Source organism: Euprymna scolopes, unplaced genomic scaffold, assembly GCF_053919585.1.
Source record: "Euprymna scolopes isolate OS-2025 unplaced genomic scaffold, ASM5391958v1 sca381, whole genome shotgun sequence".
Taxonomy (NCBI): domain Eukaryota; kingdom Metazoa; phylum Mollusca; class Cephalopoda; order Sepiida; family Sepiolidae; genus Euprymna; species Euprymna scolopes.
The window spans coordinates 27,268-42,647 of NW_027633415.1; the positions used below are offsets into that span (position 1 = coordinate 27,268).

Consider the following 15,380-nt stretch of genomic DNA (forward strand, 5'->3'; position numbering starts at 1 on the left):
AAAAAAAAAATTCCATTTCCTCAAAAATCAAAATTTTTTCAAAATTCAAGAGAAAAAAAAAAAAAAAACACTAAACAGAAAAAACAAAGATCAAAAAAAAAAAATGACCAGACAGAAGCCAGAAAAGGCAAAAGCCAGAAAAGGCAAAAGCCAGAAAAGACTGAAGCCAGAAAAGACTGAAGCCAGAAAAGACTGAAGCCAGAAAAGACTGAAGCCAGAAAAGACTGAAGCCAGAAAAGACTGAAGCCAGAAAAGACTGAAGCCAGAAAAGACTGAAGCCAGAAAAGACTGAAGCCAGAAAAGACTGAAGCCAGAAAAGACTGAAGCCAGAAAAGACTGAAGCCAGAAAAGACTGAAGCCAGAAAAGACTGAAGCCAGAAAAGACTGAAGCCAGAAAAGACTGAAGCCAGAAAAGACTGAAGCCAGAAAAGACTGAAGCCAGAAAAGACTGAAGCCAGAAAAGACTGAAGCCAGAAAAGACTGAAGCCAGAAAAGACTGAAGCCAGAAAAGACTGAAGCCAGAAAAGACTGAAGCCAGAAAAGACTGAAGCCAGAAAAGACTGAAGCCAGAAAAGACTGAAGCCAGAAAAGACTGAAGCCAGAAAAGACAGAAGCCAGAAAAGACAGAAGCCAGAAAAGACAGAAAACAGAAAAGACAGAAAACAGAAAAGACAGAAAACAGAAAAGACAGAAAACAGAAAAGACAGAAAACAGAAAAGACAGAAAACAGAAAAGACAGAAAACAGAAAAGACAGAAGCCGGAAAAGACAGAAGCCGGAAAAGACAGAAGCCGGAAAAGACTGAAGCCGGAAAAGACTGAAGCCGGAAAAGACTGAAGCCGGAAAAGACTGAAGCCGGAAAAGACTGAAGCCGGAAAAGACTGAAGCCGGAAAAGACTGAAGCCGGAAAAGACTGAAGCCGGAAAAGACTGAAGCCGGAAAAGACTGAAGCCGGAAAAGACTGAAGCCGGAAAAGACTGAAGCCGGAAAAGACTGAAGCCGGAAAACAGAAAAGACTGAAGCCGGAAAACAGAAAAGACTGAAGCCGGAAAACAGAAAAGACTGAAGCCGGAAAACAGAAAAGACTGAAGCCGGAAAACAGAAAAGACTGAAGCCGGAAAACAGAAAAGACTGAAGCCGGAAAACAGAAAAGACTGAAGCCGGAAAACAGAAAAGACTGAAGCCGGAAAACAGAAAAGACTGAAGCCGGAAAACAGAAAAGACTGAAGCCGGAAAACAGAAAAGACTGAAGCCGGAAAACAGAAAAGACTGAAGCCAGAAAAGACTGAAGCCAGAAAAGACTGAAGCCAGAAAAGACTGAAGCCAGAAAAGACTGAAGCCAGAAAAGACTGAAGCCAGAAAAGACTGAAGCCAGAAAAGACTGAAGCCAGAAAAGACTGAAGCCAGAAAAGACTGAAGCCAGAAAAGACTGAAGCCAGAAAAGACTGAAGCCAGAAAAGACTGAAGCCAGAAAAGACTGAAGCCAGAAAAGACTGAAGCCAGAAAAGACTGAAGCCAGAAAAGACTGAAGCCAGAAAAGACAGAAGCCAGAAAAGACAGAAGCCAGAAAACAGAAAAGACAGAAAACAGAAAAGACAGAAAACAGAAAAGACAGAAAACAGAAAAGACAGAAGCCGGAAAAGACTGAAGCCGGAAAAGACTGAAGCCGGAAAAGACTGAAGCCGGAAAAGACTGAAGCCGGAAAAGACTGAAGCCGGAAAACAGAAAAGACTGAAGCCGGAAAACAGAAAAGACTGAAGCCGGAAAACAGAAAAGACTGAAGCCGGAAAACAGAAAAGACTGAAGCCGGAAAACAGAAAAGACTGAAGCCGGAAAACAGAAAAGACTGAAGCCGGAAAACAGAAAAGACTGAAGCCGGAAAACAGAAAAGACTGAAGCCGGAAAACAGAAAAGACTGAAGCCGGAAAACAGAAAAGACTGAAGCCGGAAAACAGAAAAGACTGAAGCCGGAAAACAGAAAAGACTGAAGCCGGAAAACAGAAAAGACTGAAGCCGGAAAACAGAAAAGACTGAAGCCGGAAAACAGAAAAGACTGAAGCCGGAAAACAGAAAAGACTGAAGCCGGAAAACAGAAAAGACTGAAGCCGGAAAACAGAAAAGACTGAAGCCGGAAAACAGAAAAGACTGAAGCCAGAAAACAGAAAAGACTGAAGCCAGAAAACAGAAAAGACTGAAGCCAGAAAAGACTGAAGCCAGAAAAGACTGAAGCCGGAAAAGACTGAAGCCAGAAAAGACTGAAGCCAGAAAAGACTGAAGCCAGAAAAGACTGAAGCCAGAAAAGACTGAAGCCAGAAAAGACTGAAGCCAGAAAAGACTGAAGCCAGAAAAGACAGAAAACAGAAAAGACAGAAGCCAGAAAAGACAGAAGCCAGAAAACAGAAAAGACAGAAAACAGAAAAGACAGAAAACAGAAAAGACAGAAAACAGAAAAGACAGAAAACAGAAAAGACAGAAAACAGAAAAGACAGAAAACAGAAAAGACAGAAGCCGGAAAAGACAGAAGCCGGAAAAGACAGAAGCCGGAAAAGACTGAAGCCGGAAAAGACTGAAGCCGGAAAAGACTGAAGCCGGAAAAGACTGAAGCCGGAAAAGACTGAAGCCGGAAAACAGAAAAGACTGAAGCCGGAAAACAGAAAAGACTGAAGCCGGAAAACAGAAAAGACTGAAGCCGGAAAACAGAAAAGACTGAAGCCGGAAAACAGAAAAGACTGAAGCCGGAAAACAGAAAAGACTGAAGCCGGAAAACAGAAAAGACTGAAGCCGGAAAACAGAAAAGACTGAAGCCGGAAAACAGAAAAGACTGAAGCCGGAAAACAGAAAAGACTGAAGCCGGAAAACAGAAAAGACTGAAGCCAGAAAAGACTGAAGCCAGAAAAGACTGAAGCCAGAAAAGACTGAAGCCAGAAAAGACTGAAGCCAGAAAAGACTGAAGCCAGAAAAGACTGAAGCCAGAAGCCAGAAAAGCCAGAAGCCAGAAAAGCCAGAAGCCAGAAAAGCCAGAAGCCAGAAAAGACAGAAGCCAGAAAAGACAGAAGCCAGAAAAGACAGAAGCCAGAAAAGACAGAAGCCAGAAAAGACAGAAGCCAGAAAAGACAGAAGCCAGAAAAGACAGAAGCCAGAAAAGACAGAAGCCAGAAAACAGAAAAGACAGAAGCCAAAAGACTGAAGCCGGAAAAAAGAAAAGACAGAAGCCAGAAAACAAAAACCAAAAAGCGTAAAACAAGCAAAAAAGCTTAAAATACAAAAAGAAAAAAAAAAAATCAATGAAATGAAAACAGAATAAATGTAAAACGTTTTTCCAAAATACAGAAGTAGAAAAATCAACCTAACTCACTTGACAACTCCGAATCGATCCTGTTCACACTGACCACCATTATAGCAATAATTTGATGTACATTTCATTGGTTCGCTAAAATCACGCGCTCCACAAATGCATTCCTTGACAACTTTTGTATTCACGCCAACAAATGACGTTTCATTAGCATTAATCATCACTGGCTCATCTCCGATTACAAGGACATTTGTACAGCCAGCTCCGAAACAAGATTCTTCCTGGCACAAATTGATGTCGACCATGTTGATTTTCAAACCAAGCTCTTTAGCGAACTGAAGGATAAAAAAAAAAAAAAAAAAACAGTGAAACAAAAACGATTGAAAAAAAAAAAAAAAAAAAAAAGAAAAAAAAGAAAAGAAAAGTGAAACAAAAAACAAACGAAAAAAGGAAAAAAAAAAGAAACAAAGAAAAAAATCCAAGTGGCTACCGTTTAATTGTTAATTTATCAAGAATTCTTCATAAGCTTTGCTTTCGGTTTCAATTAGAGCGGATGGCATTTAAGTCATTTGTGTTTTTATAAATAATTTTACTAAGAATTCTTTGTAAGTTTCTGTTTTGATTATAGCTGAAGGAACTCAAGTTCTATATATTTTTTTTTCATAAGTTTGTTTCGATTTGAGCTGATGAGCCCAAGTCATATGGACATATTTTTTTTTTTATTTTTGAAATCGCAACCTTATAATATATATCGATAGAACATTTACTCTATAATAATATATATGAAATCTGAAAGAATTAAAATATATTGAAGCATACTTTATGACCGGGCTACACCAGGCATCCCTGCTAGCTTAGATAAATACTTTCACAGTTTTAACAAAAGAGCTACAGTAATATAAGAGTGTGTCCATTTACGTTGAATACCTACAGAATGCCAACATTTATATATTACATATTAATGAGTTCCCTGTGGAATTTCCACAGGTCCCGCTAGTATATATTATAGAGATAAGAAACAATAGAGTCCTGAAGAACAACGGCATCAATAGGAAAATAAAATGAAGTAACACCATACAGTTACTTGCAAACTTTTATCAGAATGAAAAGACCTAATGTCATAACACCAAAATCTATGCAAAATACAAGACTGCAACAGTTAAACATGTTCGAAATGTCAAGCACAACGAACATATTTCCTGAATTATTCATAAACCAATAAATCTGCTCAGTTACAATAAATCAGCAGTTTAATGAAAACCATGATAACTATAAATGTCAATTTTGAAATCAGGATTGTATATTGGGTAACCAATATACAATCCTGATTTCCAAAATAAGGGAAAGGGAAAGAAAGAAAAGGACTTTTGCCATACAAAATTCCTATGCACAGGTAACCTTACAGTGATTATGCATATTCTGTCAAGACTGAAGAAAGCTACCATGTGTGTATATATATATATATATATATATATGTGTGTGTGTATATATATATATATATACGTAAATTGAATAAAATCACAACCTACATGAATAGAAATTCACTTTTTTTGGCGTTAAGCTCTTACAGCTGTTTCGTGAAAGGATGGACAATTACCTCTCATCCATAGAACTGTAAATCTTCCATCTAGTCACTCCTCAGGGACGCTTACAACTATTCCCAACAAGTTCTTCAATCCGTTGTGAACATGTTTATTTTTTCCTCCATATTAAATGGAGCTCATATTTATACTTATTTTTTAGTTTCGTACAACCCTTACAGTCAAGAACATCTTCCTATAACTTAGTTTTTAGCCTATTTTGGGGGCACTATTTTAAATGAGTCTCGCTTTTTAAGGATATTCTAATTTAATTTTAGCTTTTATTTAGATTTCGCGGGTTCGAGGAACGAATGAGAAATCAATCAAATCCTGAATTCAGGATCAAGGATAGAATATGTACAATTAAACATGGATTTGTGGTTTTAAAAAAATGGGTGATTCTGTGAAAGTTAGTAAAACAATAAAAACTTCGTTATTTAGAAATATTGAGATGTCCCGTCACTTAAGTGACGGGACATCTCAATATTTCTGATTCCAACACAATTACTAATTCTGTTCTAAATTCCTGATTCCGATACAATGACCAATCCCGATGCTTTTCTTAAATTTCTAAAAATAGTTGTATTTTGAAGGTTGGGTGGGGGTTACTGTAAAGACACTTGTAGGAATGATAGACATTTTAATTTTAAAATCAAAATTTATCATTTCATCATTAGTACGAGCCATGGAAAATTAAGTTTTAAACAAAAAACAGATTAAAACAATTAAAAAGAATCGTTTTTGGCATTGGAAAATAGGCAGAGCTTTTTTCCGATTCCGATTAATCTGCCCAACACACCCACACATTATATATATGTGTGTGTGTGTGTGTGTGTGTGTGTTAGTGCGTGCATGCACACAGTGTAACCCGGATATGAGAGACTTTCTTCAGCTCTTATATTCAGGTTTCCTTGTATATTAACACAGGCTCTAATTTAGGACGAGAGAAAATCTCATATCCATTTTTCTTATATTACACTGTGTGTATGTATACTAGTATTTATATTAGTGTAAATATACATATTACAATAGAAAAATGCAAGCATGAAAAGTAATATGGTTAAGCTTAAACATGGAAAAGTAAAGGACTTGTTAAAATTGGAAAAGAAAAGGACAAGATATTCTAGTAAAAAATATAAATTTATAACTTAAAATATTGCAGCATTAAAAATTGATTATATAAGGTTATAAATTGAATTTGTAAAAAACAAAAAAATTCTTAATGCTGCAATATTATTAGACAATCTAGAGTGTTCGAACGACGGAAGTCATGGACATTACATAAACACGAGTTGATTGTCTCTTAGTTTATACTTCATACTTTTTGTGTGCGTGTGCGTATATATATATATATATATATATATATATATATATATATATATATATATATATATATATATATAATTTAGTAATTTAAATTTTATGATTTGAAACAGTTAAATTTCAAATCTAGAATTTTTATTATACGCAAAACAAATACATTTTAATAAGTATATTTCATTACCCATGTGTTTTCAATGATTTTCCACGGAATAAACATCGAAAACTCATGGGTTAAGTAAATATACTTACTAATATGTATTCTTTGTTTTGCAAATGATAAAAATTCTAGATTTGAAATTTAATCATTTCAAATCATAAAATTTAAATTACTAAATTATATATATATATGAACAAATGATTAATAAAATATGTTAAAAGACATCTTGAAAAAGAGTTAAAAACATATTTAATTTTAAAAAAGGAAGCACAAGATAAGTGGATAGTCCTTAATCATATTATAAGCTCTATTTCCTTTTCGGTTTTATTGAGCTTTTTACATCTGGTTGAGTTTATTTTACTTGTAAATATTAACTCTTTAATATTTATAATATATTTTTATATATATAATATATATATATATAATATATATATATATATATATATATATATATATATGTGGTAAAATCAGAAGAACTCTCCCATCAACATCCGTTGATTATCTCCCTTTTCCTACTTCCTGTACAGCCCCCCTCCCTTTACCTGATTCCTCCTTTTTCCGAGAGTCTCCTCGTGGTACGCACGCTACTCTTATGGACTCCTCATGTGAGGATTTAGTTCAATAAAGCCCACTTGAGCAGTTACTCCACTCTTTGCCTTATTCTGTTCTCGTTGGTCTCTCTTTTCATTACAATTTATTGAACTATATCCTCTCCTCACTATGGAGAAATATTTAAAACCAGAACGGCTACATCTAGATCCCAGCCAACCCGACGCCGCAGATATCTGGACACATTGGAAAAAATCGTTTGCCATCTTTCTCGACGTTGCCGGTGAAACTCAACAAACTCCTCTGACTGACAGGCTTAAATTCAGCCTCCTCGTTAATCTCGTCTCTCCAACTATTTTCAAGAATATTTCTGACGTGGACTGTTTCAATTCCGCGATGGACATACTGGACACCATTTTTATTCAGCCTAAAAATAGCATCTTTTGTAGGCATCTTTTGGCCACTCGCCGTCAACAAACGGACGAAAGCATCGACCAATATTTACAGTCGTTAAAAACCCTTGCCAAGGATTGTGAATTTCGTGCCGTCTCGGAGACGCAAGCGAGAGATGAATACGTTCGAGACGCATTTATAAATGGAATGTCATCGAACTATATTCGACAAAGACTTTTAGAGAATGGGTCGCTGGACTTAAAAGCCGCTTACAACCAGGCACTCGTTATGGAAACGGCTCAGAAACAATTAGCGTCCTATTCTCGAACGAATGCCGTAAGCGCGTCTACCCGAGCCGAAGAAACAAACATCACCGCAACCGCACCCTCCACACCCGAACGGATAGTAGCCGCTGTCGCATGCTGTTACTTCTGTGGAAGAGGGAAGCACAACAGATCTGAGGGTCCCGCGCGAAACGCCTTCTGTAAGAACTGTAATAAAAAAGGGCATTTCGCACGTGTTTGCAAATCGTCCGCCGTTGTCGCCGCCGCCGCTGCTACCAACCCCGGTAAGTCTATTATCGCTTCTCTCTCTACTCATAATTTTTCGGAAAGCCTGTCTCGTTCGACATTATGTGGGAGAATAAGGGGTAAAACGGTAAAAATACTCATAGACACTGGTAGCACTGAAAACTTTATACACCCGGACCAAGTTAAGAAGCTGGGGCTCGCTATCTCGCCAAGTACTGAACGAATCTTCATGGCTAGCAGTTCCCATTCATCCAGTACCTTAGGACATTGTATAGCATCCCTCCGTTTGAAAGATAGAGAATACCATAAGGTGAGGCTTTCTGTTATGCCAGACTTGTGCTGCGATGTCATTCTCGGGCATGATTTTCTATGTCGACTTTCTTCATTAGAAATACCTTTTGGGGGATCACTTACTCCCCTTACTGTGTGTGGACTTACTGCTATGAACAACATTGGCTATCCATCCCTTTTTGCGAATCTAACTTCAGACTGCCGTCCGGTAGCTATAAAATCCAGAAGACATAGCCTACCTGACTCGAAATTCATTCAGTCAGAAGTAAAACGTATGCTGAAAGAAGGCATTATAGAACCCTCGCAATCCCCTTGGCGAGCCCAATCACTAGTAATATCGCCTGAAAATCACAAGAAAAGACTTGTCGTCGACTATTCGCAGACAATAAACCGCTTTACGTTATTGGATGCTTACCCCCTTCCGCGGATAGAGGACATGGTGAACGAGATTGCCAGCTACCAAGTATTTAGCACATTAGACCTGACAAGTGCTTATCATCAAGTCGCGATAAAACCCGAAGAGCGGAAATATACAGCCTTTGAAGCTGCTGGGTCCCTGTATCAGTTTCGTCGAATCCCTTTCGGAGTGACCAATGGTGTGGCGAGTTTCCAGCGAGTGATGGATGACATGATAAAGCGTGAAAACCTTCTAGGTACCTACGCTTATATTGATAATGTCACTATATGTGGACGAAACCAGGCGGACCATGACAACAATTTGAAAAGATTCCTGGATAGTGTGGCAAAGTATGGCTTAACTTTGAATGCAAGTAAATGCTACTATTCACTCGGCTCCGTGAATTTGCTTGGGTATAGCATAAGTAAAGGGTCAGTAAAACCCGACCCTGACAGACTTAAAGGATTGATGGACCTACCAGTACCAAAAAACCTCTCTTCCCTCCGTCGAGCGATGGGAATGTTCTCCCACTATTCAAGGTGGATACCCAATTTTTCTGAGAAATTACATCCCCTGACTAGAGTAACTAGTTTTCCCCTCTCTGAGAGACAGTCGGATGCTTTCTTCCACCTAAAAAAAGAAATTGCCAAATCCTCGCTGACTAGTATAGACTCGGACTCCCCCCTTGAAATTGAAACAGATGCTTCCGAACATGCTATTGCTGCTTCACTAACCCAAAACGGTCGGCCCGCGGCTTTCTTTTCAAGAACCCTAACGCCTACAGAACAAAAGCATTCTGCTGTAGAAAAAGAAGCCTATGCCATTGTAGAAGCGATTAGAAAATGGCGACACTTGCTACTCGGGAAGCATTTCAAGCTCATCACCGACCAAAAATCTGTCTCCTTCATGCTAAACCCTAAAGGTAAAAGCAAAATAAAAAATGAGAAAATTACTAGGTGGAAATTAGAGCTTGCCTGCTTCAGCTACGATATAGTGTATCGCCCCGGAAAACAAAACGCGGCCGCCGATGCACTGTCTCGAATTTGTTCATCCGCAAAAATGAATAACAAATTGTTCGATCTACACAGGAGCTTATGTCACCCTGGAGTGACTCGAATGCTGCATTTCATTCGAAGTAAGAACTTGCCCTACTCGGTGGAAGACATAAGGGCTATGACTAGGTCCTGCCAGGTGTGTTCCGAGATAAAACCAAGATTTATTAAAGTGTCCTCCCAACCCCTCATAAAGGCGAGCAAACCGTTCGAGAGACTAAGTATGGATTTCAAAGGACCTCTACCTTCCAACTCTCGCAACAGGTACATACTGACCATTGTGGATGAATATTCTCGTTTCCCGTTCGCCTACCCTTGCGCAGACGTCTCAGCAGCTACGGTAAAGAAGCATTTGACCAACCTATTCTCCGTTTTTGGAAATCCATCTTTTGTGCACTCTGACCGGGGCACGGCCTTCATGTCGGATGAACTAAAGGAATTCCTAAATTCCCGGCGAATTGCCACGAGCAGAACTACCGCCTTCAATCCTCAAGGTAATGGTCAAGTGGAAAGATACAATGGAATTATCTGGCAAACAGTGAACTTAGCGCTGCGGTCAAATAATCTTCATGTTAGTAGTTGGGAAAAAGTTCTAGACGTGGCCCTCCATTGTATACGTTCGTTGCTCTCCACTGCTACTAATTGTACCCCTCACGAACGCATGTTTACCTTCCCCAGAAAATCGTCTACAGGTGAATCTATACCGACATGGATGACAAAATCTAAATCTGCTCTCCTGAAGCGACACGTGCTCGGTAGTAAATATGAGCCCTCGGTGGAAACAGTTGAGATCCTGGATGTGAATCCGAACTATGCCCACGTACGGCTTAATAATGGAAGAGAAACTACTGTATCTCTTCGTCATATTGCTCCCTTAGCAGAAGAAGCAATTCATTCCCAGCCACTTCTGGAATCAGATTCCACCCTTTTTGACCCACCATGTGCTCTGCCAAATGACCAACCCAACATACTCCCTTCGACACTCGAGGAACCTGAACACCTTCTTATGGTAAACCCTACTGACACCGCTAACTCTATCGTGGAGAATCTCGCTCCTCCTTGTCCTCAATCAACCTTCCAAGACGATAATTCGAGGCCCTCTCCGATCCTATATGATGCAACCAATCCGCGACGCTCCTCTAGAGTTCGTCGGAAACCTCGGTACCTAGAGAAAAATTACCAACATTGAACTCTTATATCTTTTCTCTTTGTTTCCTATTTCAGCCGAAATAGACTACTGCAGCGACCTGGTCCCTAAGAAGCTGACTGACCTGGACTTTCCCTGAGCGGCGGAAAATGTGGTAAAATCAGAAGAACTCTCCCATCAACATCCGTTGATTATCTCCCTTTTCCTACTTCCTGTACAGCCCCCCTCCCTTTACCTGATTCCTCCTTTTTCCGAGAGTCTCCTCGTGGTACGCACGCTACTCTTATGGACTCCTCATGTGAGGATTTAGTTCAATAAAGCCCACTTGAGCAGTTACTCCACTCTTTGCCTTATTCTGTTCTCGTTGGTCTCTCTTTTCATTACAATATATATATCCATTCATGTGAAATCACCTTTTTCTTCACCATATTCCCTCTGCTTCACTATTTGTTACCAAGTAAGATCTATGACTTACTTGTAGTTTCAAATACTTTTGCAAGCAAAATCCGATCCCGCATTTTGCTAAATCCTACCTTCTGATGAGAAGGAAAGTATTTCTTTGAAACTCTGCGGATTAAGACTATCCATCCACTTATTTTGTGCTTCCTTTTTAAAATTAAATATGTTTTTGACTCTTTTTCAAAGTGTTTTTTTAACATGTTTTATTAACTACTTGTTCTTATATATATATATATATATATATATATACGTACATACACACACATACACACACAATGTATAAAGTATAAACTATGAAACAGTCAACTCAAGTTTATGCAATGTTCATGACTTCCATTGTTCGAACATTCTGGATTGTCTAATGTCTTTACTTGAATTGTGTTTATTAGTTCTTAATTCCCTTAATTCTCCTGCAAATTGTTTGGTGGCCCGGAGGTAAAGGAAGGTGTGGTTAGAGATTGCACACCTCTTGCCACGAAAAGGTCACGCACAGGCACCCCTACGGTGGGTATTGATACTCTGTCAAAGACTGAAGGAGCCTTTTTCTTTTTTATGTCATCTTAAGTTAATAACTTTGTGGAATGTGTGTGTACACACATTGTACGATACAATCATGGATAGTATCAGATAGGTGACCATTTGGGAATCAAAGGTGACTTTGTGGCTGGATTTGGATCTCCCAACTGGCAGGAATTGTCATCCTACACTGGTGCTTGCATAAGCATGAAACTACAATTGGTAAAAAAGAATTACTTTAAGCCGCCCTCCCCCTCTTTGGGTAGAGCACTGTCGTAAATAATCTCACTCGCTACTTAATTGGCTGAAAAATGCGAGGCTTGCTGTTTGTTTGTAAATAAGCGGTTTGAGCACTATAAAAGTGGTGGAAGTTTGTTTAACAGACATTTGGTGAGGTTATTTGTGGGCGCTGCTCCAGTGGGTCGATTGGTAGAACTGCCGACTGTCAACACGATGGTTCTAGGTTCAATCCTCAACTTGGGAGAGGTGCTGGTTTAGCAGCACTGATGAGTTGTGATACAACAAAATAGTACTGTATGTTGAGGACTACAAATATAAATATATATATATATATATATAGGAAATTTATTACTGTGAGTCCAGAATGAGTTTACATATTGTTTCAGCTACCATTTTTCCATTCTTATTTGATTTTATAACTTAGTCCATCTATGAATTCTGACGATGCTAGTTGGATATTTCCTCTCTTTGAGGATCTTCCTCTAGCTGAAACAATATGTAAACTCATTCTGGACTCACAGTAATAAATTTCCTATATACTGCTCTGGCTACACATTGAGCACTCTAGTCCGGTTTTTTCACCACGGGTAAATAAATATTTATTTAGTAATGCTGAATGGCAAGAGTGTAAAATAGAATGAAAAGTTTCCATTGGTAAAAAAAAAAAAATAACTTATTGACACAAGGCGTAAAAGGAAAACAAATATTCTTAAGTAAAAAGAAAAAAAATGACATACCTCAGCTCTGTTGAGTGAAACCGCTCCATTAGTTACGCTCGGAGAATACCAAGGTGATCCATGTGCCGCATACCGAACATCTACAGTGCCTGGCTCATTTTCCATCACACTAAACAATTCAACGTTCTGATTAGACACATTTAATTTCTTGGCTAATAAACTTTTAAATTTGTCGAAAGGGCTCATTTTGGTGGCGTCAATTTTCAGAAATTTCTCTGGAGTAATACCTATCAAAAATAAACAAAAATATATATATATACATATATATATGACACAGAGAGACAGATAAAGAGTGACAGAGACAGATAAAGAGTGACAGAGACAGATAAAGAGTGACAGAGACAGATAAAGAGTGACAGAGACAGATAAAGAGTGACAGAGACAGATAAAGAGTGACAGAGACAGATAAAGAGTGACAGAGACAGATAAAGAGTGACAGAGACGGATAAAGAGTGACAGAGACGGATAAAGAGTGACAGAGACGGATAAAGAGTGACAGAGACGGATAAAGAGTGACAGAGACAGATAAAGAGTGACAGAGACAGATAAAGAGTGACAGAGACAGATAAAGAGTGACAGAGACAGAGATAAAGAGTGACAAATCTTTTTATTGAAAAAGCAAAGACTTCCATTCACTCACAGGCAGTAACAACTTGTAGCAAATAAATAGTTTTTAATGTTGATATTTTCTGATGAACAGATGAAAAAATCTTTTTAAATATTTTATTTTACCTTCAAACCGGATTGATCCGGAACGAGTCACCACCTCCTCAGTAATTTGCCGCACAATAATTGACACGTTGCACACCTCTGTATTCCCGTGAACCTTGTCATAGACTTCAGCTTGGAAAAAATATGTGTCATCAGGAACCCCTTTTGCCATGATGATGCTACCATTCTTTGCCACGCTGAAACGGATTCAAAATATAAACCAATCAGGAATCTACATTATATGCGAGGTGTCTCAAGTTTCTAGACGTTTTTTGTACAAGCATTTAAAACTGTTGTGGACTCTTGAAAATTAAACATATTATTGCTATACATCTTATGGGATGACTGATCGATTTTTATGATTTCAGGTTCTAATGAACAGCTACAACAGGAATTGGAATACACCCTACTAAAGCTTGATTGACGTAGTTGGTGAATTTCAAAAATGCAATTCTGATGTGAGGAAACTTTAAAAGAACGATATGCAATAAAATTCTGTTTTAAACTTGGAAAAAAATGACAAACGTACGGAATGCTTTAGACTGCTTTTGGACCATGATGAATCGAGCATCAGTTTTTGAGTGGTATAAGAGATTCAAGGAAGGTAGGAAGTCTGTGAGGGATGATGAGATGTGTGGGAGGAGTAAGAAAGTCAGAACACCAGAGCTGATTGGTCAAAATTTTATGGATAAGGACCGTAGTGTGTCTATAGAGACAATAAGTGCACAGTTTGATGTCAGTGTGGGAACTGTACACACAATTATTTGCAAGGAACTGAAAATGCCGAAGATTTGAGCAAAGTTTATTCCAAGGGTACAGTGTACAACTCCTTCCTTGTCACAGACTATTTGACCAAAATGAACATTAAAACAGTTCCCACAGGAGAGACATTGCGAGCCTATCTTTGTTTTATCGTTACTTTCATGGCACGTGCTCGTCTGAGCTCCAATCTCTAATTCCCCCCCTTCACGATAAACACCCGTCTAGCTGAAACCACTGTCAAAAATTTTCCCCACTCTTTATCTGTGCCAAAACCAAATCAGATTCCATGAACAAAGTTTCTTTCTTAGAAGTGCACGCCTGTGGAACTCTGTTCCTTTTGTCCATTTCCCATCTGACTACAACTTGGATGTCTTTAAGTCCAACAGAAACAAATTCCTGATGAACCGCCCCCTTAAGTAAGACACTTTATCAAATCTCCAATACTAATGATTACTACGATACTATCCCATTGATTACTGTACATGCAATAACCCTTATCCCTGAGTGGCTTCCGGGCCTTGATAAGTGGTGACTACCTTGTAAAAAACAGGGGATGACTTTTGAAAATATCGGCAAAAAAATAAAAAAAAAAAAAAAAACGACCCCTCTTTGTAGAAAAGTGCCTAACTGAGGGTGAAGGAATTAAGGTTTTTACCAAATTTTCCCATATTTGTCGTCCAAAGAGTCGAGCTTCTAAACGATACCAATCCCGTGAAAATCTGTCGCCTCTGTCGAAAGTTTTAGGCAGGCATACACACATACATATAAACAGACAGGTGAGACTAGCAAGGGCACCCGGCGTTGCCCAGGTGTTTAGAGGTGTAAAAGGAAAAAAAAACGTTAGCAAGGCGGGAAGCTCGAACACGTGACGAATGAAGGCGGAAAAGAAAGTGAAAGAAAACACAACATCTTACCGCTACGCTATGCGGCCATAGGAAGTGAAAAGCGTTCAAATTTAGCGATGTCAATCAAAAAAAAGTTGACTTGCTAGCAGGTGCAGAAACGAACGTTGGCTGAAGGCCAGATCAGCTGTTGCTGTTTCATTCATTTGTTGCCCCACGATGTTGGGGAAAACCAGCTCCCCACAAAAAGGGAGTGTCCAAATGAATAGCAATTGATCAAAGTTAATTGCTTTCTGGACATCCCGGCACGAAAGTTCGGGAAGCTGCCTTTGCTTTCGATTAGTTTCGCTTTTATATGAAAAAGCTGAACACATGAGAGGAAGGAATAGCGTGAATTTTAGAA

At 38.7% G+C, this 15,380-nt stretch overlaps 2 protein-coding genes across 2 annotated transcripts in view; one reads left to right on the forward strand and one right to left on the reverse strand.

Annotated features, from left to right (window-relative positions):
• The window catches only part of LOC145274437 (neural-cadherin-like), a gene marked incomplete at both ends in the record, with an annotated part of 39,159 nt that extends 25,589 nt beyond the window's left edge, over positions 1–13,570 (reverse strand). The window contains 3 exons of the mRNA XM_080127454.1: positions 3,355–3,626; positions 12,663–12,889; positions 13,395–13,570. Of these exons, the coding sequence (XP_079983580.1) occupies positions 3,355–3,626; positions 12,663–12,889; positions 13,395–13,570 (675 nt within the window). The remainder of the gene's footprint in view (positions 1–3,354; positions 3,627–12,662; positions 12,890–13,394) is intronic.
• LOC145274436 (uncharacterized) lies at positions 104–3,358 on the forward strand. Its single transcript, XM_080127453.1, has 3 exons — positions 104–181; positions 2,313–2,570; positions 2,957–3,358. Exons 1-3 carry the CDS (start codon positions 104–106, stop codon positions 3,236–3,238), a joined length of 618 nt encoding a protein of 205 aa, XP_079983579.1. The 3' UTR covers positions 3,239–3,358.
• Positions 13,571–15,380: the final 1,810 nt, after the last annotated feature.